Source organism: Mobula birostris, chromosome 7 (assembly GCF_030028105.1).
Source record: "Mobula birostris isolate sMobBir1 chromosome 7, sMobBir1.hap1, whole genome shotgun sequence".
In the NCBI taxonomy this organism is placed as follows: domain Eukaryota; kingdom Metazoa; phylum Chordata; class Chondrichthyes; order Myliobatiformes; family Myliobatidae; genus Mobula; species Mobula birostris.
The window spans coordinates 93,221,857-93,249,765 of record NC_092376.1 but is presented as its reverse complement, the minus strand read 5'-3'; the positions used below and the strand labels follow the sequence as shown (position 1 = coordinate 93,249,765).

Below are 27,909 nucleotides of genomic sequence, written 5' to 3'. Positions count from 1 at the left end.
GACACAAAGGTTGGTGGTGTTGTAGATAGTGCAGAGGATTGTCAAAGATTGCAGAGAGACATTGATAGGATGCAAAAGTGGGCTGAGAAGTGGCAGATAGAGTTCAACCCAGAGAAGTGTGACCTGGTACATTTTGGAAGGACAAACTCCAAGGCAGAGTGCAAAGTAATTGGCAGGATACTTGGTAGTGTGGAGGAGCAGAGGGATCTCGGGGTACATGTCCACAGATCCCTGAAAGTGCCTCACAGATAGATAGGGTAGTTAAGAAAGCTCATGGGGTGTTAGCTTTCCTGAGTTGAGGGATAGAGTTTAAGAATCGCGATGTAATGATGCAGCTGTATAAAACTCTGGTTAGGCCACACTTGGAGTACTGTGTCCATTTCTGGTCGCCTCACTATAGGAAGGATATGGAAGTATTGGAAAGGGTACAGAGGAGATTTACCAGGATGTTGCCTGGTTTAGGGAGTATGGATTATGATCAGAGATTAAGGGAGCTAGGGCTTTACTCTTTGGAGAGAAGGAGGATGAGAGGAGACATGATACAGGTATACAAGCTATTAAGAGGAATAGATAGAGTGGACAGCCAGCACCTCTTCCTCAGGGCACCATTGCTCAATACAAGAGGACATGGCTTTAAGGTAAGGGGTGGAAAGTTCAAGGGGGATATTAGAGGAAGGTTTTTTACTCAGGAATGTACTGCCTCAGTCAGTGGTGGAGGCAGATATACTAGTGAAATTTAAGAGACTACTAGACAGGTATATGGAGGAATTTAAGGTGGGGGGTTATATGGGAGGCAACCTGAGGAAGGAAACTGAAATATTTCAACTACCTTAGAAGACACAGAATTTACTTAAAGAAGATACTTTCTTTATTTGTCACATGTACATCAAAGCCTCAAAAGGTACAGTGAAATGCATCATTTGTGTCAAATCAAATCTGCGAGAATTCTGCTGGAGGCAGCTCGCAAATATGAGAAGAAACGGGAGCACCTGGAGGAATCACGGGTGGTCACAGGAAGAATGTACAAACTCCTTATGAGACAGTGCTGAGAACTGATCCCGATTGGTGATCACTAGAACTGTAAGATCGTTGTGTTAACCACTGTGCTGTGCTGCCCTACAAAATCAATGCTGTACTTTGTTTAGCATCTTTGTTAGAAGCAACTATATTGGAGAGACCACAGATTGGATCACATTCACCATCTCAAGCAGATCAGCACAGCTGGGCAAGGACTGGAATGCAAAATTGAAACTCAGTTGAAGGAAAGTATTCTCACAACACGCTGGAGGAACTCAGCACGTCGGGCAGCATCCGTGGAAACGATCAGTCAATGTTTCGGGCCGGAACCCTTTGTCAGGACTGATGAGGAAAGGGGCAGAGGCCCTATAAAGAAGGTGGGGGGAGGGTCTGAGGGTCGGCACAACATTGTGGGCCGAAGGGCCTGTACTGTGCTGTACTCTTCTATGTTCTATGTCCCTGCCAATACCGAACCACGTTTATAATATTTATTAGTGTGATATGGTTCAGAAACAACATTGGAAATGGCACATCTGTTCCCTCGTTAGAAGTTACTATTACACATCTGTCTGGTGTCAGTTGCATTTGATTTCTTTAAAAGAACAATTACTTGAAGAATGACTACCAGTACAATGATAAAACTGGCCAGTGCCACTGAGAGTTCAATATGATGTCATCCTTGTCTCTGGATGAGAAATTTGGAAGTTTTACTGTAACTGAAGGACAGAAATCCCTGACAAGTTTGGCAATTCCATGAAAACTGTGTGCCTAAGGATTATCAAAAGTCAACTGAATAGATTGAATCCTTATAGCCTCTGTTCCATACACAAACTGTTTCAGTATTTGATCTACAAATTGTCCAATGTTGCACTGTCTTGATGGGCTTTCATACAACATTATAATCCCACACTCTTTCTCCTTTTTTAAATTTCTTGTACAAAATTTTTAGTTGTCTGCTACTTCTCATTTCCTCTGCAAATGGGATATCTTATGTAGCTTTACGTAAAGCTACTAAGTTAAAGGGTATGTGGTATACTTAAGAATAGATTTATCTGAGTAAAGATTTTTTCCCATTGTTCAATGCAACAGTGAATCTTTTTCCCTTCTCAGCATTGTCTTCCAGTTGAAAAATATCATTGGCAATGAAAAGCATCTGGATCTGGAATGTGAGTGACACTTGTTCTTGGCTGCCAGTGAAACCTGTCTGTACCCATCAAGATCATGCCTCAGTACCCAACCATCCTCTACATCTTTCACCTAACATGAAAGATTAGCACCAATTTTGTTTAATTTTTACTCAAATATTGCAGCCTCAGGATCAACTGTTACTGTGCTATAGTGATTGCTGCTGCTGTCTCACAACTCCAGGGACCCAGTTTCAATCCTGACTTCAGTGCTGTCTCTGGTATTTGCATCTTATCGTCATGACTCTGTGCCGCTCCCCCATGCACTTCAATTTCCTCCCATATTTTGCTGTGTATCACTACATGATAGAGCACAGAAACAAGCCCTTCAGCCCACTAAGATGGGCTAACCATCAAGCACACCACTTACACTAATTCTATTTTATTCGAATTCACAAACCCATTACCCCTCCAGACCTTATCATTCATCTCCACTCACAAATAATGTGTGCTCTCCAATTCCCATTGCTGGGAATACAATTAAGTTCTAACCACAAGAAAATACGTGGGAAATAGGAAATATGATTGATCTCATACCGACACTTGTGCCTATGTCATAAATATACCTGGTACTATTACTATTTAAAATAACATTCCTTATTTACATATTTATATAATTCATTCTGTATGGAAATTCCACTAGTCCTACCCTCTTCCAATTCCTGTATCTTACTGGTCCTTGAAGTTAATCATTCCACCTCACATAGCTATTGTCTTAAACTCTAAGCTCTGGAGCCCCCTTCATTTCTTTGTGTAAGATACTCCTTAAAACCCTTTATCTTAACTATCATTTTGTTTTATAGATGCTGTTCCCTAAGGCCCTAGAGAGCTTCATAAGCTTACAGCTGCTATTTATAGAATCATGGATATTTACAGCACACAAACAGAGCTTTAGGCTCACCATGTTTATGAAGACCTTCAAGAACCTATCGATACTAATTTTATTTCCCAGCACTTTGTAGCTGATTATGCTTTGGCGGTTCTGGTACTTCTTACATTTAGTAATTTAAGCTGCTTTTTATTTTAACTTGGATTTCCAGTCTCTGAATTGTATAAAAATAAAATGCTTGACTCGTTAATTACTAATGTCAGGGCAGTTTTAAACGGCAATTCACATGCGAACCAGGATAAGGAAAGCGTGTGTCTAACTGCTCATTTTGATTTAAAATCTTTCGAGTCAATTACAAATTAATTCTGCTCTTTCCAGATCTACTTGCACACGTGATTACTACAATACCTCGGTCCGAACTGCGGTAGCGTGTGGTAAACAACCTACAAGGCTGCAGGTTTCTTTACGAAACAACGTCAATAACTTCGTCCTCCTTGCCAAAATTAATCACCGCCTCTTCGCAAATTAAAACAAGTCCTTTGTATCTTCGTTCGATGCAACGATAGGTGTATTTAGCTTATATTTTATTTAGTTAGAAAGAGATCGGTGTTCGGTGCCAAAGGAAGAGCACGTGAAAGAAAGAATACGCATTCTAAATGGTGACTTGCCTTTGCTGCAAATACGTGCCTCCAAAGGCTCAGCAGGTGAAGGGGTTCAGAACAACATGAGCCACAAATACACACCCAGCGCCGGAGGCCGCTTAGAGGGCGGGATGTGGTGGTGTACACTGCGGGCTCCGAATATTACAAAATTCGACTTTGTTGTGAGTTGACATGCTAGATGCGCACACCCCGCGTCCAACTCTGCGCTTGCAACTATGGTAACGCTATTGATTTCCAGCTCAATTTGACCCACTGGAGATAAACAAGGGGCTCCCTGTCTCATAATGGCTACGAACTTTCAATTGATCGAGTCCCCTTCTACGCGTTTGTTCTGCAACACCTTTTCTGTGTCCACGCAGAATTCCAATACTAAAATCAGCGAGGAGCAAATGTGAAACTCCGTAATCGCCTGGATTTTTACCTATTTTGCCTAACTACGCCATTATTTTGATTTTTTGAATAAAAGAAAGGAACTATTTGTCAACTGGGGCAGGAGGACCTAAGCACAGCGGGTTGGCTTTTACTACCTTAAGCCTGGGAGGCGGAGGGCTGGGGGCGGGGGGAGCAGCACGTCCGGCTCTGGGTTCACCAGAGGACTCGTAATTGGCGGCTCTTGTAATACTGTAGCCTTGTAGTGGCAAAGACTGTTGGCTGGCCGGCCCTCGGCTCGGAACTCGCCTCCTCCCCTCCTTGCCGCGCCCCGTACCTTCTGTGCCTCACTGAAAGCTGGCGTGTGTTACGGACGTCATATGTTGTTTTGCTCTTTAGCCAGTCAAAGTGTGCGTGTGTGTGTGTGTGTATGTGTGTTTTAGTTACAGCTAACCTTTCCACTCCGATACACATAGAGTAAGAGGAAGAGCAAGAAAAAATCCAGCACGTCAGTTTTCATTTGGAAAAGGGGGGAAAAATAACGTCCGCGACATTTATCTATGTGTGAACATTCTTTCTGAATAATGGCGAGCCCGCCTGCAGCGAAAGGAGGGTCAGCTGGTTATCTCTCCACGGCCAAGGTGAGGAAATGCGGCTACTTGAAGAAACAGAAACACGGACACAAGAGGTTTTTTGTTCTGCGGGAGCAGAGCGGCAGTTTTCCGGCCAGACTCGAATACTACGAAAATGATAAAAAGTGGAGGAACAAGTCGTCGGCCAAGAGGGTGATCTCCTTGGACTGCTGCCTGAGCATCAACAAGAGAGCGGACGCCAAGTACAAATACCTGATCGCGCTCTACACCAAAGAGGAATACCTGGCGGTGGCGGCGGACAACGAACAGGAGCAACACAGCTGGTTCAGCGCGCTTACCGAGCTGCTGCCCTCGGCTTCCAGCTCGCTGCTGCCACACTGCACCGAGCACACCGACTGTGGGCTGCTGTACACCGCCTTGTATAAACAAGTGTGGCAAGTAAACCTGAAGCCTAAAGGCTTGGGCCAGGCCAAAAATCTTAGCGGCTTTTACATGCTGTGCCTTTCCACCAGAAGCATAAGCATAGTAAAACTCAACTGCGACGTGCCGTCGGTCACCTTGCAGCTAATGAATATCAGACGGTGCGGCCACTCGGAGAATTTCTTCTTCATTGAAGTGGGGAGGTCGGCGTCCACCGGCCCCGGGGAGCTGTGGATGCAGGTGGATGACTCGGTGGTGGCTCAGCATATTCATGAAACCATTCTCGAAGCTATGAAAGCCATGAAAGATGTGTGCGAATTCCGACCCCGCAGCAAGAGTCAGTCGTCCGGGTCCAATCCAATCAGCGTGCCCTGCCGGAGGCACCTGGTCCACCTGCCGCCGAGCCAGACCGGGCTACAGAGGAGGTCGCGGACTGACAGCATGGCGACCCCATCACCCGCTGGTAAGATCGTAGTCGGTCGTATGAGGACAGCGAGTGAAGGGGATAACAATTCTATGGCTGGTAGCCCCGTTAGCCCCAGTACAGTGAGAACACACTTCATTCGTTCAAGTACCATATTTAGAAATCCCAGAATGATGCAGTCCAGTGCTCTTCACCACAGCCGATCAATGTCCATGCCGGTGTCCCGTTCTCCCTTGTCTGCCGCAAGTCCAGTGAGCCTATCATCAAGTAGTGGGCATGGGTCAGCATCAGACACCATAGTTCGCCCATCCAGTAGTAGTGCATCTGTTTCGGAATCTCCAAGTGATGGAGGATTTATTTCTTTCGACGAATGTGGTTCAAGTCCTGGAGATTTAAGGCATTACATAGGGAACAGAGGTAATACTCCAGAATCTCTGACGTACACTCCACCTATACGAGAGAGTAATGAATTGTATGGGTATAGGTTAATGGAAAGACATACAAGTGGCCAGTGTAACCACAGCTGTTGTCATGCAGCAAGGGATGAAAGTTCTGAAACAGAAAGAAGTTACCGGAAAAGAACATGTTCCTTAACAACCCCATGCCGACAGAGAGCCATTTCACATGTTTCTTCAGTTTCACTAGATGAATATACCTTAATGAAAGCTACCTGCATGGGCAATTCAGGCCATCTGTCATGTGCTGTGTCCCCAAAAGTGTGCTATAATCCTTATCCAGAAGACTATTGTGATATTGAAATAGGATCCCAAAAAAGTTCTGGGTGCAGTAACTTTGGTGATGATGATGGTTATATGCCAATGACCCTTGGAGTGGTAAATGTACCTGTAAAAAATGACGATTACATGCCAATGAGCCCCAAATGTGTGTCTGCCCCAAAGCAAATAATTAATCCGCGATCACATCCGCAAGTAAACATAAATGGATATAAGAACATTTCTCCTATTGAGTGCTGCTCGCCTGATACCATTGGATACAAGAGAATGTGGTGTGGATCAAAGATTTCAGGAGAAAATTCTGATGGGAAGTTCACCAATGATGAGTACATGAACATGTCTCCTGTTGATCACTGTGCATCAGTTACTCCCCCGGACTGTTTTTTCCCTGTAAGTAATGAACGTCCTCGATCCAGTGATTCCTTTAGCTCACTGCCCCAATCTCGCAAGCCTCATTTTCAGAAGGATGGAGAAAATGATCATTATGTTCTGATGAGTTCACCACATGCTGTTATTTTTGAAGAGCCTGCACTTGGTATAAAGTCTAACTCATCCTGCGTAATTAATCATGCTGCACATTTACCAGTAAGGCAAAGTCAGAGGGATGGTTTTGTACTTCGAGAAAAAGCTCTGAGACCCTCTAGACTGTCACTGGAGATGCTAAGAGCCAACACACCACCGAGTACAAATGAGCCTTCTTTGCCACTGAAACCAAAAAGCCCAGGAGAATATATCAATATAGATTTCAGCAACAAATTTCTATATGCCTCACCATCTGTGCCACCAAAAGTCTCCTCATCTTCCTCGGATTCTGCTAATGTTCAGAAAAGGTTGCCAGCAACTGATTACATGAATGTTAATCTCCGTTCACAGTCACCAAAGAATGGAATTGTTTCTGTCAATTCCTTTGATGCAATATCTGAATATCCTGGGACATGCCCCAACAGAAGTCATCCTGTTGATGCCTTCCTGAAAAGTCCGGTTGAGACAACCCCCTTTTCTCACCCCTCAGAAGATGAAACTGAATATACAGAAATGACATTTGTAATGGCCGCAACACCTCCACTACCAGTATCAAACCATGAAAGTACCCAAGTGGCTACAGTGGTGAAAAGACTTTCCCTAATCGATCAGATGCCTGGGGTAGATATTTTCATGCTTCCAAATGTGGCACCAGATCCCAATCGGGGTGCTAAAGTAATCCGTGCTAACCCCCAGGGACGCAGGCGGCACAGCTCAGAGACATTCTCTTCCACAACGACTGTCACACCGGTTTCACCTTCATTTGCTCACGATCCTAAAAGGCACAGTTCTGCTTCGTTTGAAAATGTTTCTCTCAGAAAGAATGAAGAAACTGAGGAGCTTCAAGGAAGCCCAATCTGTCGCAAAACTTCCACTGGTTTCCAAGATGGGCTGAATTATGTTGCCTTGGATCTAGTGAATGATAATTTATTGAGCTGTGAGAAAATAGCGCAATGTCGATCAACACCTCAACCCAAAGGAAATACTAACTGTATTGATACAGGTACATAGCTGCTGTTGAAAATTTGTCATCTTTATACTTTTTTGGTGTACTTTTAAAAATATTTTCTAAGCATTAACTAACTTTGATAGTAAGCATTTTGGATTATTTTGGTGGCTCAGCCATACATTTTTACAAATATTCCAATTTTGGTTTATTTGTTGGAAAATAGCAAGATAGGATTTGTAACTGTTTTGTTGCTTCTATGGCATTTTAATATCAGCTTCACAGCATCACTGCAACACAGTTAGCACCAAACTAGAACCAAACAGCCTGGACTGACAGGAAGCTCCTGGTAATTTCATTGCCTCAGACGGTCATCTGCAAGGGATGCAGGTGGTTAAATTATGTGGAATATTAAAAAAGGGTTTAGATTGTGGAGACCTTACATAGTTAATCTCAGAAACCAAAAAAAATCAACTTCAGCTCTTAATATTAAAAATGGGAATAACTTGGTATATTAATAAAATGTTGAAAAGCTTGGAAACACAGTTATTTTCAAAACTAGAATATATGTTTATGCATCTGGAATCACTTCCAATTCTTCCCTAATGTAACTGCTATGAGCCTGAGTAAACATCGTAGCCTCCTGTAGAAATAAGCTCAACAGGGCACCTGCTAGTTCACCTTTTGGTTTCGGTTTGACTCAGTAGCTCAAACGAAAACAAGATCAATTCAATAGTGGAAGTCCAAACTTGTGCTTCAGGCCCAGCATACCTTCCAGAGACAAATATGAGCTATGAATTTTAAAGTGAGCTTGTATCCAAATTACCCAGGGTGGTAAAGCATGACCCTGGTTAAATTGAAAGTGGGTGAGAACGGAGCAGCTTTGTTGGCTAAATCGGAAATAGGTATTCCAAGTATTTTGTTTTGCACTTACCCACCCCATTCCCAGTCCCCTGCATTTTGTACTCTCAATGTAAAATAACCATCAGCCAAAAGCACTCTGTAATTGCACAAGGCAAACTATTTGATTAAAAAAAATGTTCACAACATCGCTTTTGTAAACAAAACTAAAATTGACTTTTGAAAATCAAAATGGTGGGAGGTCAATGAGAGACGGGGTATCTGTAAATGGGATGTTATGTAGATTTTTCAACAGCTCCCACAGATTGGAAATTGCTAAATACACAGCCACTCTGCTATTTAACAAAGAAGAGTGAACGCTGGAACTGCAGCAACTTGACAAGATTAGTAGGGAAATACTACAATCACCATATTCACTTGGAAAAGAATAAGATTTTGCAAAGTCTGTGGAATTATGAAAGGGAAATTGTGTTTGATAAATCATTTGGAGTTGAAACAAGTAGAATAGTAAAGGGTTGTAATATTTTCTGACTTCCGCTGGTTTTTCATGTGGTATGGAGTAAGAAATTTTTAAACAAAATTTGAGCGTGGAAGATTGTGGGTAATATAGTGACGTCGATTGAAGATCAGTTCATGGACAAACGAAGCTGCTGATGAATATATGGGTAAATTTCAGGTTGGGATTCTGCAGAGCACCATGCTGTTCACGATCTATATCAATTATCTGGATAAAGGAACTAAATATATTTTATTCAGGTTTAACTATGAATTATGGCTGGATAACTCTGAATAATAAGGATGATTCAGAGAATCCACAGTTGGATATAGACAGGCTATTTGACAAAGCAAACAGAACATACTATGGAAAACAGCTATTCACTGGGTAGAAGAAAATAGCTTTTTGTGGGCAACTGTGGAGTTTACATAAAGCTCTAATGATTGGCACAACATTGTGTACTGTTCTATATCCCAGCTGATACATTTTCCTATCCAAGCCAGGGATGTACTTAAAGTAGAATGCCTAATTGATTGAGGTGGAGCTCTTTGAACAGCAACCATGCATACTGGGTCTACACTGTGTTAAATTTAGAAGGATGAGAGGCCATCTGGTTCAAACATACTAACTTCTTGTAGGGTTTGATATGTTAGATTGAAAGTTAATGTTTTCTCAAATCTTTTTTTATTGTGGGTGGCCCTCTGTTGGATGGGTTTGACCAGGGATGTTGCGTTGGCTGCCTACGTTTAGTCAATACAGTATGACATGGAAAGCGAGCTGTTGCCCATGCATTGGGCTCCCATTGTCGCAGAATAAGGGGGTAGAAATTCAGGGCTGTGTTGAGAAGAAACTTCCTCACCAAAAGCACAGTAAATCCCAATATCTTTCCAGTCAAGGGGATTGTAGAGATTCAATCGCTGAGTGTAATCAGGAAACAAATTGATAGATTTTTGATGAATGATCAACCAGATAGATCATCTTTCTTTGTATTATATGTTCATCCACCTGCAGTAGCAATAAAATTACTGACAGTTTCCTATCAGGTCAGGCATCTTTTTTGATCTGGATTTGGGTAAGTGGGGCATGGATGTAGAGGGATATACAGTAATTGTTAGATGTGTATTTAACTCTTAATTCAAACCTACAGAAATGACTAGAGAGTTCTAAATCCTTGCTTCCAAAATCCATAAGGAAGAAGTCATTGCAAATGCTTGTAAAACTTCTCTCCCAATTGCTAGTACATTCAAAGCTATAGTGATCAGTGCTTTGAGTTTCTGACAAACAGTTTTTGAAAGTGGTTTCTGTTAATAAACAGCAGGCTGTGTCTTTGGTAGGTTGTCTTCTTATGGTTACAGGACCAAGACATCACAACACTTCATATCCGGTTTGCTCATATCCGGTTTGAAGAACACTTAACAATTTTGTAACCAAAAGACATGGTAAACTTTCTTTAGTTACTGGACTAATTGATGCAAATGTTGGGTGAACTGAAAATAACTGAACAAGTCGAGGCTTGTTAAGAACGATATCAGTATATTAGAGTTGAATTCCCATAACATGAATTACAAATTGAATTGGTCGGGGTGTCTGAAGGACTCTGTTGGAAAATTGAATTGATGCAGCCTAACAAAGAGGCACCACATTCTGTTCATTCATGTAAAATAGCATGCTTGGATGCCAAAAGGCTTTGAAAAAGGCAGCTTATTTGTAATTGGTAGTCAAACACTAACTGCCACCCTGTCTGTGATTTATTTATTGTAGTAAATACTTTTGCTCTGGGCAATAGTAGGAAAGCTGCTCAGTTCTGTATGTGAACTCAATGACATATTTATCTCAGAGTTGTGGAATTGTATGCACTGAGATGCTATCTTATTTTGCTGGATGACAAGTTGATTGTTACATAAACAAATAGAGTCTGAGGTATTTTCTGTAGATATGGTTTGTTGGTTTATTCATCCCTTATGAACTAAAGGTGCAAAGTACAGAGGGTGCATGAGTTAGTTTCAAAGAAAAGATCTTAATAATTTGTTTACCAAATGTTCCTGAGAGAATTAGTGAAGCACAGTTGATGAAAGTGGTCACTACTGTCACCCTGTTTAACTGATCTAACTGTTTTTCATATATATGTTTGGACACATCAAAGAAAATGATTGAGTCATTCAGCCAGTCAAGTCTGTGCCAAGCTCTCATTTATATTAAGGCTATAAGATATAGGAGCAGAATCAGGCCATTTGGCCTATCAGACCTGCTTTGCCATTTCATCATGGTTGATCCATTCTTCCTCTTAGCCCCAGTCTCCTGCCTTCTCCCTCCCCGCCACCCATATCCCTTAATGCCCTAACCAATTAAGAATCCATCAACCTCTCCCTTAAATATACATAAAAACTTGGCCTCCACAGCTGTCTGTGGCAAAAAAAATTCCACAGATTCACCACTCTGGCCAGAGAAATTCCATAAGACCAGAAGACATGGGAGCAGAATTAGGCCATTCAACCCATTGAGTCTGCTACACCATTCCATCATGGCTGAACCCGCATCCCAGTCAACCCCATACACATACCTCCTCGCTATATCCTTTGATGCTCTAACCAATTAGGAAACTATCAACTTCCGCCTCAGGTATACCTACAGACTTTGCCTCCACCTCAGTCTGTAGCAGAGCGTTCCACAGATTCACTACTGTCTGGCTGAAACTTTCTCCTTACATCTGTTCTATAAGGTCACTCCTCAATTTTGAGGCTGTTCCCTCTAGTTCTGGATACCCCACAAAGGAAACATCCTCTCCACATCCACCTTATCAAGTCCTTTCAACATTAGGTAGGTTTCAATGAGATCCTGTGCCCCCCCCCCCCCGCATTCTTTTAAATTCCAGTGGGTACAGGCCCGGAACTACCATACACTCCTATTAAGCCCTTTATCCCCGGAATCATCTTTGTGAACCGGCTATGGACTCTCTCAAATGACAGCATGTCCTTTTTGATATATGAGGCCCAAAACTGTTGACAGTACTCCAAATGTGGCCTGACTAGTGTGTTATAAGGCCTCAGCATTATCTCCTTGCCTTTATATTCTATTCCTCTTGAAATAAATGCCAACATTGCATTTGCCTTCTTTATCACAGACTCAACCTGTAAATTAACCTTCTTCCTATTTAGATAATAGTGTGCACTATTATTCCTTTCACCAAAATCCATTATCATACATTTCCCAACATCGCATTGCTTCCTCAGCGCTACCTACCCTGCCACCTATCTTCGTATCATCCACAAACTTTGCCACAAAGTCATCAATTCCATTATCCAAATCATTGACAAACTATGTGAAAAGTAGTGGTCCCAATACTGACCCCTGAGGAACACCACTAGTCATTGGCAGCCAACCAGAAAAGGTCCCCTTTATTCCCACTCACTGCCTCCTGCCTGTCAGCCATTCCTCTATCCATGCCAGAATCTTTCCTGTAATGCCATGGGATTTTATTTTGTTAAGCAACCTCAAGTGCAGCAGCTTATCAAATGTCTTATGAAAATCCAAGTAAATGACATCCACTGCCTCTCCTTTGCCCACCCTGCTTGTTACTTCCTGGAAGAACTCCAACAGATTTGTCAGGCAAGATTTCCCTTGACAGAAACCATGGTGACTTTGACTTATTTTATCATTAGACTCCAAGTACCCTGAAACCTCATCCTTAATAGTAGACTCCAACACTTTCCCTACCACTGAAGTTAGGCTAATTGGCCTATAATTTCCTTTCTTTTGCTTTCCTCTCAAAGAGTGGAGTGACATTTGCAATTTTTCAGTCCTCCAGGACCATACCAGAATCAACTGATCCTTGAAAGATCATGACCAATGCAGCAACCTCCCTCAGGACCCTGGGATGTAGTTGAACTGGTCCAAGTAACTTATCCACCTTCAGGCCTTTGAGGTTGCTTAGTACTTTTTCCTTTGTAACTGCAATGGCACTTGCTCCTGTTCCCTGACACTCATGGACATCTGGCACACTACTGGTGTCTACCACAGTGAAGTCTGATGCAAAGTACTCATTAAGTTCATCTGCCATTTCTTTGTCCGCATTACTCCCTCACCAGCATCATTTTCTGGTGGTTCAATGTCAACTCTCACCTCTCTTTTATGCTATATATAACTGAAGAAAACTTTTATTATCCTTTTATTAGTATCCTTTTTTAGTATCCTCTAGTATCCTTTTAGTATCCTGGTTTATATTATTGGCTAGTCTACCCTCGTATCTCATCTTTTCCCTTATAGCTTTTTTAGTTGTTCTTTTGATGGATTGTAAAAGTTTCCCAATCATCCAACTTCCCACTCACTTTTACTACCTTATATGCCCTGTCCTTGGCTTTTATGCAGTCCTTAACTTCCTCTGTCGGCAACAGTTGCTCACCCCAGCCATTTGGGAACTACTTCTGTGGGTCATATCTATCCCCTGCCTTGCGAACTATTCCCAAAAACTTCAGCCACCTCTACTCTACCATCATCCTCAGCTGTATCTTCCTCCAGTCCACTGGGCAAGCTCCTCTCTCATGCATCCGTAATTCCCTTTATTCCACTGCGATACAGATGCATGTGATTTATGCTTCTCCCTCTCAGTATGAATTCAATCATATTATGATCACTGCCTCCCCCATTACAATTGTGTCATTACCCTTATTACATGTCTTTTTCAGTTCCCTTTGCAGTCTCAACCCCCACATCTTCAAAGGTTTAATTTAATGTCAGAGAAATGCTTTCAAATACATCCTGAAATGCTTTTTCACAAAACATCCACGAAAACAGAGAAGTGCTCCAAAGAGTGAACAACAGTTAAACGTGAGAACCCCAGTGTACCCCACCAAACTTCCCCCAACCGCGCGTAAGCAACAATTCCCCCCTCCCCCCCACCGGCAAAACAAAAAGCCCACCCGCTTCCGAGCACAAGCGTGAGCTAGGCGATAGCAAAGAGTCAGACCTTGCAGTTACCTCAAAGACTATCGCAATTCATCTGGCATTTGGCAACCCACAGGTTCTCTCCCTCCCTGGCAAGGAAGAGGGAGGTATCCCCCATCTTCACAGCATGTGGGGGACATAACAACAACCCGCTGGTCTACAATGTTAAAAAGTCCATTTCGTCGCTTTTTACGAGCTCTGTGCCCGAAGATAGCAAAGATCTGAGGTCTTTGGGCTCACAGCAAAAGATTTTCCAGCCTCCCTGATGATACATCAGTCTCCTGCCATGGGACTGACCCTCGATCTGCCCATCTCCAGAACCCCGAGGTCTTAGGCTTGCAAACACTAGACTACCTCTCAGGCCGAACCCTTGGCATGCCGAACAATGGCCGGTCCTGAAACCCCGAGAACAGGTCCCATTCCCACAAAGAACTGAAGTCAGCGTGTAACTCCAGGTCAGGGTCTTCAAAAGAACCCTGAAAGGGAAAAATAATGATATTAAAGATGGAAATAGAGCTGTTTCCGAAGATGCAAGCAAAGGAATCGCCGTTTAGCGCCATCTTAACTCTGCCTCCATCTTGGCTACTATTTGGAGGCCTACATTTGAATCCCATAATGATTTTATTACCCTTGCAGTTTCTTATCTCCACCCACAAAGATGTAACATTTTCTGACCCTACGTTACCTCTTTCTAAAGATGTAATTCCATCCCTTACCAACAGAGCCACACCACCGCCTCTGCTTCCTGCCTGTCCTTTCCATACAAAGTATATCCTTTGATGTTAAACTCCCAGCTATGGCCTTCTTTCAGCCATGACTCAGTGATGCCCACAATGTCATACTGATGAATCTCTAATTGTAACACTGTTTCATCCACCTTATTCCAAAAGCTACGTGCATTTAAATACAGCACCTTCAGTCCTGCATTCTTAACCCTTTTGAATTTTACCTCTGTGGTACAATTTAACTCTTTGCTCTGTTTGCATTTGTACCCAATCATTGGCTAATTCTTCTTTACATTCATGTTACACCCCTCATCTACTTGTAAACCTGCTGGCTGAACCTCAGTTCTATCATAATGATTCCGTCCCCCAGCCATATTAGCTTAAACCACTCCCAACAGCTCCAGTAAACCTGCCCGCAAGAATATTAGTCCCTCTCAGTTTCAAATGCAACCTGTCCCTTTTGTACAAGTCACACCTGCCCCAGAAGAGGTCCCAATGATCCAGAAATCTGAATCCCCGCCTCCTGCTCCAATTCTTCAGCCACACATTTATCTGCCATCTCATTCTATTCCTATCCTCACTGTTGCATGGCAAAGGCAGCAATCCCAAGAGGTCCTGCTTCTCAGCATCCTGCGTACCAGGTTAAGAGCCCATGGTATTGCAGGAAGGTTACTGGCATGGTTAGAGCATTGGCTGATTGGTAGGAGGCAGTGACTGGGAATAAAAGGATCCTTTTCTGGTTGGCTACCAGTGACTAGTGGTGTTCCGCAGGGGTCGTGTTGGGACTGCTTTTTATAGAAACATAGAAACATAGAAAATAGGTGCAGGAATAGGCCTTTCGGCCCTTCGAGCCTGCACCGCCATTCAGTATGACCATGGCTGATCATCCAACTCAGAACCCTGTACCAGCCTTCCCTCCATACTCCCTGATCCCTTTAGCCACAAGGGCCATATGCGGTATATCAGTGATGTAGATGATGGAATAGAAGTCTGCAGATAATACAAAGATGGGTGGAGGGACAGGTATTGTTGAGGAAACAGGTAGGCTGAAGAAGGACTTAGACAGATTAGCAGGAAGGAAGGAACGTCGACTCAGACCATGAGAGGCCTGCGTCGGGCATTTTCATGCCTCACAAGGCACAGATTGGAAGTCTGTGTGGGGCGCCACTCCTAGCACAGACATTAGAGCAGTGTGTGGTTAAGTGCCTTGCTCAAGGACACAAACACGCTGCCGTAGCTGAGGCTCGAACTAGTGACCTTCAGATCACTAGACGAATGCCTTAACCACTTGGCCACGTGCCCAATACAGATTAGTACTACAGATTAGTAGAATGGGCAAGAAAGTGGCAAATGAAATACAGTTTTTGAAAATGCATGGTCATGCACTTTGGTAGTAGAAATAAATGTGAAAACTATTTTCTAAATGGAGAGAAAATCCAAAAATTTGAGATTAAAAGAGAGTTGGGAGTCCTTGTGCAGAACACCCTAAAGGTTAACTTGCAGGTTGAGTCCTTGGTGAGGAAGGCAAATGCCATGTGAGCATTAATTTCAGATGTTTAGAATACAAGAGCAGGGATGTGATGTTGAGGCTTTATGAGGCGCTGGTGAGGCCTCACCTTGGCTATTGTGAACAGTTTTGGGCTCCTCGTTTGAGAAGAGATATGCTAGCATTGGAGAGGTTCAGAGGAGGTTCACAAGATGATTCTAGGAATGAAAGGATTATACAAGGAATGTTTGATGGTTCTGGGTCTGTACTTGCTGGAATTTAGAAGGATGAGGGGGAGTCTCAATGAAACCTTTTGAATGTTGAAAGGCCTAGACAGAGTAGATGTGGAAAGTATGTTTCCCACGGTGATGGAGTCTAGAACAATAGGTCACAGCCTCAGGACAGAGGGTGCTGAATTTGTGGAATTTGTTAGCACAGGCTGCTATGGAGGCCAGGTCGTTGGATGAATTTAGGGCAGAGCTTGATAGATTCTTGATTGGACATGGCATCAAACGTTATGGGGAGAAGGCTGGAGAGTGGGGCTGAGGAGGGGAGAAAAGGATCAGCCATGATTGAATGGCAGAGCAGAATTGATGGACCAAATGGACTAATTCTGGTCCTGTGTCTTATGGTCTTCCAAACTCCCTGTATTCTGATTTCAGGACCGCTTCCCTTTTTCTACCTATGTCATTGGTACCAATATGTACCACAACTTCTGGGTGCTCACCCTCCCTTTTCAGGATATTGTAGACCATAGAATTGCCTATCCGTCCCCTTAACTATAGAGTCTCCACCCTCTTGAGTTCCCTACCCTTCTAAGCCACAGGGCCAGACTTTGTGCCAGAGCCATGGCCACTGTTGCTTCTCTCAGGTTGGTTGGCACCACCCCAACAGTATTCAAAATGGAGGACAGCCATGTTCTCCACTATCTGACATTCTCCCTTCCCTCTCCTGACAGTTGCCCATATATCTGTCTCCTGTAGCCTTGGGGTGACTACCTCTCTGTAGTTCCTATCTATTACCTTTTCACTTTCCATAACGAGCTGAAGGTCATCGAATGTGGCCGTTGGGGAAGCTGGTAGTCTCCCAGAAATCCCAAATCTGGCATCCAGAATAGAACATTGGCCCTATAGACACACATGCATTCTCTCAAGAGTTAATTCAGAAGAAAAAAGCAAAAAGGAATATTTATTATAAAAATAAATAATTCCTCCTCATCTCTGTTATAAAATGACGCCACTCTATTCTGATGCGGTGTGATCTAGTCTTAGACTCTCCCACCACTGGAAACATCCTTTCCACGTCCACTCTGTCAAGCCCTTTCAACATTTGATAGGTTTCAATAAGGTCACCCCTCATTCTTCTGAATTCTAGTGAATACAGGACCAGAGCCATCAAACACTCTTCAAATGACAAGCTATTTAGTCCTGGAATCATTTTCGTGAGTCTCCTTGGAACCCTCTCCATTTTCAACACATCCTTTCTAAGATGAGGGACCTAAACTGCTCACAATAATGCATTAAAGCCTCAAAATTACATCCTTGCTTTTGTCTTCTCATCCTCTTGAAATGATTGTAACATTGCATTTGCCTTCCTCAGAACCCCAGATTCAACCTGCCAATGAACAGTTAGGGAATCCTGCACAAGACCTTTCAAGTCCGTTTGCCCCTCAGATTTTTGAATTTTATCTCCATTTAGAAAATTATCTATCCTTTTATTTCCTCTACCAAATAGATGACGATACACTTCCCATCATTGTATTCCATTTGCCACCACTTTGCCTATTCTTGTAATCTATCTAAGTCCTTCTGTAGCCCCTCTATTTCCTCAAAACAATTTGCACCCACCTACCTTCATATTGTTCGTGAACTTTACAGCAAAGCTATCAATTCCGTCATCCAAGTTGTTGACATATAACTTAAAAAGAAGCGGTCCCAACACAGACCCGAGTAGAACTCTACTTGTGACCAGCAGCCAGTGAGAAAAGGCTCCCTTTATTTCCACTCTTGGCCTCCTGCCAATTAGCCGTTGCTTTATCCATGCTAGAATCTTTCCTGTAATACCATGGGCTCGTAGGTTGTTAAAAGCTTTCTGAAGATCACGTCAAATCCTAGTACACAACTTTAATCAATTCCCCTTTGTCTATCCTGCTTGTTATTTCTTCAAAGAATTCCAGCCCATTTGTCAGGCAAGATTTTCCCTTGAGGAAACCATTACAGCCTATATTGTGCACTCCATGAGTGCTTTAAAAGGGATAGAGAGGGTGGAAAAAGGGGAGGAGGGGTGGCATTACTGGTCAGGGATACTATTACAGCTACAGAAAGGGTGGGTAATGCAGCAGGATCCTCTTTTGAGTCAATATGGGTGGAAGTCAGGAACAGGAAGGGAGCAGTTACTCTACTGGGGGTATTCTATAGGCCCCCTGGTAGCAGCAGAGATACAGCGGAGCAGATTAGGAGGCAGATTTTGGAAAGGTGCAAAAATAACAGGGTTGTTATCATGGGTGACTTTAACTTCCCTAATATTGATTGGCACCTGATTAGTTCCAAGGGTTTAGATGGGGCAGAATTTGTTAAGTGTGTCCAGGATGGATTCCTGTCACAGTATATGGATAGGCCGACCGGGGGAATGCCATACTGGATCTAGTACTTGGTAATGAACCGGGTCAGGTCACAGATCTCTCAGTGGGTGTGCATCTGGGGGACAGTGACCACCGCTCCCTGGCCTTTATAATTATCATGGAAAAGGATAGAATCAAAGAGGACAGGAAAATTTTTAATTGGGGAAAGGCAAATTATGAGGCTATAAGGCTAGAACTTGTGGGTGTGAATTGGAATGATGTTTTTGCAGGGAAATGTACTATGGACATGTGGTCGATGTTTAGAGATCTCTTGCGGGATGTAAGGGATAAATTTGTCCCGGTGAGGAAGATAAAGAATGGTAGGGTGAAGGAACCATGGGTGACAAGTGAGGTGGAAAATCTAGTCAGGTGGCAGAAGGCAGCATACATGAGGTTTAGGAAGCAAGGATCAGATGGGTCTATTGAGGAATATAGGGAAGCAAGAAAGGAGCTTAAAAATGGGCTGAGAAGAGCAAGAAGGGGTCATGAGAAGGCCTTGGCGAGTAGGGTAAAGGAAAACCCCAATTATGTGAAGAAAAAAAGGATGACAGGAGTGAAGGTAGGACCGATCAGAGATAAAGGTGGGAAGATGTGCCTGAAGGCTGTGGAAGTGAGCGAGGTCCTCAATGAATACTTCTCTTCGGTATTCACCAATGAGAGGGAACTTGATGATGGTGAGGACAATATGAGTGAGGTTGATGTTCTGGAGCATGCTGATATTAAGGGAGAGGAGGTGGAGGGGGACATCTCAAGTGATAGGAGAAGACAGGAGGAGCAGGGATGGAGCAAAGAGCTGGAAAGTTGATTGGCAAAAGGGATATGAGGCTGGAGAAGGGAGAGGATCATGGGACGGGAGGCCTGGGGAGAAAGAAAGGGGGGGGAAGCCCAGAGGATGGGCAAGGAGTTATAGTGAGAGGGACAGAGGGAGAAAAAAGAAAGAAAAAAAGGGGAAAGAAAAAATCATAATAATGATAATAAATAAGGGATGGGGTACGAAGGGGAGGAGGGGCATTTATGGAAGTTAGAGAAGTCAATGTTCATGCCATCAGGTTGGAGATATTTAATTTTTATCATATTTAAGTCACTCGGTTATTTTTTCTCTCTCCTGTCTTTGGCATTTACCCATTCTTTGTAAACTCTATCTCAACTAATAGAACTTCCAACCCATTGATAGCTTTGGATTCTCATTAACATATCCAAATGACATTCACCTAAACGGTTTCTCAGTTTGTTTTTCAGTTGATTCATTAGGCTAAAATCTTGCTCACAGTCCGCACTAGACGCAAGAAAGGTTCCCCCAATGTCCATCAATTGTGCAAGGTTGCAAAACTGTTCATTTTGAAGTACAAATGCCACCATTTAGAGCAAAGTTTGAAATTGGTTTGGATTTAATTTTTTCTTGCACGGAAAATTTAAAATCATTAAACTGTAACTATTAAAATATTTTCAGCTAGAAAATCATGATATTTTAGACATAAGGCATTAACTTGTTCATCGCCAAATGTGAAGTCACAATCTGCAACTGCGGAGAAATCAAAAGCTGACCGTTCTTGTACCTCAACTTTGATCTCCTCTGGGTTTGATGGTTAAACTGCTTTGACCTAACAGACGAGGATTGAAGAAATCCTGTACTATTCCCATTTTATTCTCCCCACATCCTTTTATCCATTTCAAAGTGCTGTAGAATTTTATTCATCTCTATCCTTAATCTCCACTAAGTACATGATTTTTGAGGTGGTTCCTGCAGCCTGCTTCTCTAGATTGAATGCAGGATTGCGGAGCTTTGCAATAGTAGTTTAACTAGCTGTGATCCTGTGCCTCCCTAATTTGTCTTCTCATGACAACCACCACCTCAATCTCAGTCACGTCTTTGCTATATATATTACTGTTTAACTGAGTTTAAATTAGGCATTTAAATGAAAAACAAAACAATTAGAACATTACCAATACTACTGCATTACTAATACTGTAATTTTGGAAGAGTTTGGAAGTTTGTAAGTTTGGAAGAGTTATAGATGGAAGTATTCATCCCCTGTATGCTGCCATGTTCTGTTATTTGACTGTAATTGAACAAAATCAGTGCAGTCTAGGGTATCTTTTTCAGTTAGAGTCAAATCTTTTTGTGGCATCTGGCAAGGATCTGAAAATGTTTAAAGTGAAAATATAAAACAAAATCATTGCATTTTGAATCAGCATTTGTCAGCTGAAACAGATAACACAAGCACACACAACTGACACTATTCAAAACCTGTTCACTCCATGCACGGTGTAGTATTTAATGGCCACAAAGTGCATGTATTTGACACTTGTTAGAAACTGTTCAGCAACAGTCTCATCCTAATTTAGCAGCATAGTGTTCCGAGCAAACAAAGGAATCTTGGCTGTTTTCTCAAGTAATTTTTTACTTTAAGATTGTCCCAAATAAGCAACTGCCTTGATGAACCAGAATCCATTGTAGTTGCTATCCATTGAGATTCTGACAACATGTCATGACATTATTAAGACAGCCGCCTTCTGCCCTGGCTGATGACACCTTCACCCATAAGCATCAGATGACTGTTGTAATTCCTGGGTGAGCCTCATACATTTCATCTTCTAAAAGCTACTTAAGATATTGCTTGAAGCAAATCAAATTCATCCCAGTGCATGCTGATCCATTTTGGTTCATTGTGCGGCATGTTCAATTACTTTTATCCATTTCAGAGTACTTCAAAGCTTCATTTGTCTCTATTCCTTAATCTCATGATTCTTGAAGTATTTGTAACACCTTAATTCTGGCTGCTTAGGTCTCTACTTCTTTGTCTTTCATAGGTGGCCGTGTCTTCAACTCCCAAGGTTGTAAATTTTGGCAGTAAACTTTGCTGACTCTCTAACTCCTTTTTTTTAAAAAAAAAACACTCTTTTCTACTTTTATCTCTGCCTCTGCCGTGTCTCTCTGACTGGAAACCCGTGTAAGTCCCCGGACCACCTCGCCCTCCCGACCGGAGTCCCCGGACCACCTCGCCCTCTCGGCCGGAGTCCCCTGACCCCCAGACCACCTCCCTTCAGGAGGAACAGTACTGTAATCTGGTCATGGGGATTTTGTAGTTATTCTGTGATTGGGGTAGGTATGACTTTGTCATTCTCCTGGGGTCAACATGTAGTCTAATCTATCCTGATCCTGGGGTTATGTTTCCTGGCCCTGGTGTTGGGGGAGGTGTTGAAATGTCCCAGAGAGCCACAGTAAGGAAGATGTACTGGTTTCTGCATACATGGCTGATGAATTCCTCTGATAGAAAGGGTTAATTATCATGGTGTCTGGAGCTTAGATGGTGCGATTGTGCTGGTCTTGTGGTTAATTTTGGGTAGGGTGTACTAGTCAAAGTCAGTTTTGTGTGGCCAGGATGTTGGGTGGGAGTATGTGACTATGGTGTGTGGGCGTTCTAATCCTAGAGACCATGGTGCAGAAAGTATGTAGTTTTTGCAGCTATGGTAGGAAGGTTTATTGAGTTTGGACTTGCAGTGGCGATAGCTGGCTGATCAGGGAACATTTGCTGGACCTGGGCTCTGTGTTGAATGGAACTGATGGTCCTTAGAGCTGTGGTGGGGAGGTTCTGGTGGTCAGGGTGGCATTTGTGGGAATGGTATGCTATTGGTGGAAAGTTAGTGCTGGTCCAGTGCGTTGTGGTGAGAAGGGTGAGCCCGTGTGGGGGCTCTGGTGGGGTGTGTGTTAATGTGCTGAGATTTGTATATAGGTACCTGTGGTGGACAGGAATGCTGTTCTTGGGTATCATGGTTGGTTGGTGTACTGGGTCTGGGTGATTTGTTTGGGAGCGTGTCTGGTATCTGTGGGAACAGTCTGTTGGTCCAGATCACTTCTGTGTGGTTGTGTGCTGTGGTGGGTTATACTGTGTGTTCTAGTGTCCATGATGGGTAAGAGCACTCATCCTAGGTCACAAGATAGAGCATGTGCTGTTTCTGCAGTTATGTTGTGTGCAGGTCTTGGTCCAGGGGAGGAGTGTATACGGGTCCTGGGGTCTGTGGTAGGAACAGGCTGCTGGTCTGGGAGGCTGGAAAGAGGAGGTGGTGCTTGGGGTTGTTATAGAGAAGGCTTGATGTGCAGGTTTTCAGATCTGTTGTGAGAGGGATGTGATGGGAGTGTGTGGAAAAACGAGGTTAGAGTGGTATGGAGGTCTTGCGGATCCTGGGGTTGTGGATGGGGCTGACTGCAATCGGGGGTTGTTGTCAGGATGTTTTACTGATCCTGTGGACTGTGTGACAACAATGTGCTGGGTTTTGTGTGCTGGTCAACTGATTGAGGGGGGAGGAAGGGTTGGGGTTTTTGGGAGGGTGTTCTCTACTGAGTGATTTAATGGAGAGGGTGTGATGGTAGAGAAAGATGAGTTTGGATGGGTATTGTGGATCTGGGGTTATAGTAGTTGGGAGTACTGTTTCTAGAGGATTTCATGGGACTGGTGCACTGGTCTACCTTAATGTTTTGGTGGTGATATCCTGACTCTGAAGACCATAGTGAAGATCACATTTAGCCCTGGGGGCTGTGTTTGGAGAGTGTGATGATTTTGGGGTTGTGGCAGGGAGTATGTGCTGATGTGTATAAGTGTGTTCAGGAGGGTGTGTCATAGTTAAACAGCATAGATCAGGCCCTCAACCCATCTTGTTCGTGTCTTCCTGAGCTAGTCCTATTTACCTGCATTTAACCCATTTCCCTCTGAACCACTTAGGCGGTGGAGCCCACTGGCGGTCTCAAAATAATGTGTTTAAATAAATAAAATAAAATACACAGGATAATAAAAGGAACTGATTATATTGAAATAGTTATCAAAATATATATAAAAACAAACTTGTGATATTGTAATATGTGCTTCTTTATTAACACATTAAATAACAAGACTATACTTTTCAAATATAGGAAATTTAAAATTAGATGTTATTTTTTAAAGACATCTCAGTATAAAGGCTAAATCGCAAATGAAAAGATCTTCAGACGTTGGAAATCCAAAGAGCACACACAATACTGGAGGAGCTCAGAAGGCCAGGCAGCATCTATAGAAAAGAGTAAAGTCGATGTTTCAGGCTAAGACCCTTCATCAGGACTGAGGCTGATATATTTGTAACAACTATAATGTGATCTGAAAATATCTGATTTCTGTTGGTGACAAAGTCACAGGTACTGCAAATACTATTGTGGTTGTTGCCTACTTTCATCATTGAAGGAAATGCTATATTTCAGTTAGAGATTAGTGAAAATAAAGATGTAAATTTTTTCCCCATCCAAGTTCATGGATCCCTTTGAACCTATCCACCTATCCACAGACCACTGGTTGAGAACTCCTGCTCTAAACATTTCCTATCTGTGAACCTGTCCAAATGCCCTTTAATTCCTCTACTGCCTTCTCTGGCAGCTCATTCCACATAATCACTACTGCCCTAGGTCCCCTTTAAATCTTTCCTCACTCAGCTTAAACCTTGGGGCTCCTACTTTGAGACTCCCCTATCCTTGGAAATAAGACTAACCATGTACATTATCTGTGGCCCTCCGAAAAAAGAAATCTCTCTGAGGTCAGCCCTCAGCCTCCTTTACTCCAGGAGGAAAAGTCCAGCCAATTCAGTCCTTATAATTCAAGCTTGCAAGTCCCTATAGCATCCATGTGAATCTTTTCCAGCTTAATCACATCCTTCCTAGAGTATGGTAATCAGAACTGCACACAATATTCCAGGTCTCTTCAATGTCCTGTGCAGATGTAACTCGATCTCCTTTTGATTGGAGGAAAGCATGGCATACTCTCTGCTTGATTTTGTCTACCAGTGTCACCACGACGTGTGTGTACCCCTAGGTCTCTGTACTTACCAGATTCCAACCACTTACTGTGTAGGTCCTGCCAGAAACTGCATCCTTTTATGCTCAGCTGAGTTAATTCCATCTGCCATTTCTCAGCCCACTTCCACTGTTGATTTAACTACTGTTTTTGTCTTTGATAGCTGTTTTCATTGTCCACCTTGCCATCAGTTTTGGTGTCATCCACATACTTACTGACCATGCCACTTACATTCTCATCAAAATAATTGATGTACATGACAAGCATCAGGGAGACCCAGCATCAAAGCCGATGACACACCACAGGTTATCGGCTTCAATCTGAAAAGCAACCCTCTGACTCTTTTTACAAAGCCAGTCTTGCATCCAGCTGTCTTGCTCACGCATGTTATGTGATTCTATTGGTCACTTCTTCAGAAAGACTCAATTATGTTCATCTGACACAATTTCTCTCACACAAAGCCATGCTGAATATGCCTAATCAGTGCCAGCCTTTCCCAATGCACATAGAGTCCATCTGATGTTAGGCTCACTGGCCTATAGTCCCCCGGCTGGTCCTTGTAGCCCTCCTCAGATAAAAGCACTGCATTAGCTTCTCTTCATTCTTCTGGTATCTTGCCTGCAGCTAAAGAAGATACAAAATCTCTGCCAAGGCCTGAGCAATTTCTTTCTTGGCTTCCCACAATTTCCGAGGGAACACTTGGTCAGGCCTCAACAATTTAGACACCTTTATGTGCTTTAAAACCATGCACGTTCATAATATCAAAGTGTTTCTCATCACTATATTCTTCCATGAGCTTCTCCATGATAAATGTGTGAAGTATTCATTGTAGTGAGGTGATCATGCCTGTGAACAGCAGAAGAACAGGCCATATGGCTCACAATGCCATGGGCAATGCTATTACAGCTCAGGGTGTTCTGGAGGTAGGAATTCAATTCCAGCACTGTTCTGTGAGGACTCTCTGTACATCCTCCCTGTGGAAGGTGTGGGGTTTACTGGGTCTTCCGATTTCCTCCCACAGTCCAAAGACATACCAGGGTAGGTTAAATGGTTATTGTAAGTTGTCCCTTGATAAGGTTACACACACAAAATGCCGGTGGAACGCAGCAGGCCAGACAGCATCTATAGGAAGAGGTACAGTCAATGTTTCGGGCTGAGACCCTTCGTCAGGACTAACTGAAAGAAGAGCTAGTAAGAGATTTGAAAGTGGGAGGGGGAGGCGGAGATCCGAAATGATAGGAGAAGACAGGAGGGAGAGGGATAGACCCAAGAGCTGGAAAGTTGATTGGCAAAAGGGATACAGAGTTGGAGTAGGGAGAGGATCATGGGATGGGAGGCCTAGGGAGAGAGAAAGGGGGAGGGGAGCCCAGAGGAAGATATAGTGAGAGGGACAGAGGGAGAAAAAAGAGAGAGAAAGAAAGGGGAAAATATAAAAATAAAGACTGGAAGACCGTTTTGCTGAACACCTACGCTCTGTCTGCCAGAGAAAGCAGGATCTCCCAGTGGCCACGCATTTTAATTCCACGTCCCATTCCCATTCTGATATGTCCATCTATGGCCTCCTCTACTGTCAAAATGGGGCCACGCTCAGGTTGGAGGAACAACACTTTATATTCCATCTGGGTAGCCTCCAACCTGATGGCATGAACATTGACTTCTCTAACTTCCTTTAATGCCCTTCCTTCCCTTCTTACCCCATCCCTCATTTATTTATTTGTTTTTTTAAATTTTTTTCCCCTTTCTTTCTCTTTTTTCTCCTCTGTCCCTCCCACTGTATCTTCCTCTCGCATTCCCCTCCCCCTTTCTCTCTCTCTAGGCCTCCTGTCCCATGATCCTCTCCCTTCTCCAGCCTTGTATCCCTTCTGCCAATCAACTGTCCAGCTCTTGGCTCCATCCCTCCCCCTCCTGTCTTCTCCTATCATTTCGGATCTCCCCCTCCCCCTTCCACTTTCAAATCTCTTACTAGCTCTTCTTTCAGTTAGTCCTGACGAAGGGTCTTGGCCCGAAACGTTGACTGTACCTCTTCCTTAAGGGAGTTAGATATGGCCCTTGTGGCTACGGGGATCAGGGGGTATGGAGGGAAGGCTGGTGCAGGGTTCTGAGTTGGATGATCAGCCATGATTATAATAAATGGCGGTGCAGGCTCGAAGGGCCGAATGGCCTACTCCTGCACCTATTTTCTATTTTTGTATGTTTTCCTAGAGATGCTGCCTGGCCTGCTGCGTTCACCAGCATTTTGTGTATGTTGCTTGAATTTCCAGCACCTGCAGATTTCCTCGTGGTTGCCTTGATTAGGTTAATTAGGATTGGGTTTGATGGGGCTGGCACAACCTGAAGGGTCAAAGGGCCTCCTTCATGTTGTATCACTAAATAGATAAACAAGGTCCATGTGGACCACGATGCTGAATTGACCACTTTCCCACCAATGATATTAGCCTCACTGGCTTGTTTGATATTGGTGCCCTTCTTAAACAAGATACCCACCTCCAACCTTCTACGTCTGCATAGCAGGATAATGTGATATCTGTGCTAGGGTCCCAGATGGGAGGGTGTGAGCCATGGGGGTAGCACGTGATGTTATCAGGGCTGTTTGGAGAAGGTATGCTGGTAATTGCTGCAGTGGGGTGTGGTGAGGACACTGCTGGTTTTGGGGGATGTGGGGTGTCCTGGTGTTGAGGGCTGTGTCCATCAGTTTGCTGGTCTGAGTGAACTTTTGTGTTGGATTGAATTGCTTATTACATTTGAATTAGATCAATCATTTCTGATTTTCATGCACAATTAACACATTCATCTTACATGTTAATAAATTAATTAGTAAGTATAAATCCCACTTCTGAAATAAACAAAAACGTACTGGTCTGTGAAACAAACTAAGAAAGGCTTTGAAATTATAGTAGTAACAATATCAAAGGCAGCCTGTACTATCGTAACCCAACTGAGACAATATTTGTAATATATATTATAATATTGGTGCTAAGATAATTTGCCTTTTTTGTCAAAAGCACGTGGTCCAGTCTGATTGTTGGTTCCCCTAAGGAGGCCCCAAGTGTTGGATCTTTAAATGTCTGTTCGACCTTGAACCACAGGATTCGTAAAGAAATCAATACTATCAGCCCTCTCTAGAAAGCAGCTGAGTAAGTTAAAGTCACTGCACTATTCCAGTCCACCCAGCAGGTCCTTTTTAATGATGCTGCTTCTCTGAATGAAAAAAATTTCCTGGGCCTTTGTCAGTGCTTAATCCCCCTGCTGCTTCAGAGACACTTA

At 43.2% G+C, this 27,909-nt stretch overlaps 1 protein-coding gene across 1 annotated transcript in view; it reads left to right on the top strand.

Annotated features, from left to right (window-relative positions):
• The first annotated feature begins 4,359 nt into the window (after nt 1-4,359).
• irs2b (insulin receptor substrate 2b) overlaps nt 4,360-27,909 on the top strand; it is a 310,553-nt gene continuing 287,003 nt past the window's right edge. Inside the window, exon 1 of the mRNA XM_072263515.1 lies at nt 4,360-7,757. Coding sequence (XP_072119616.1) covers nt 4,646-7,757 — 3,112 coding nt within the window. The 5' untranslated portion in view covers nt 4,360-4,645. The remainder of the gene's footprint in view (nt 7,758-27,909) is intronic.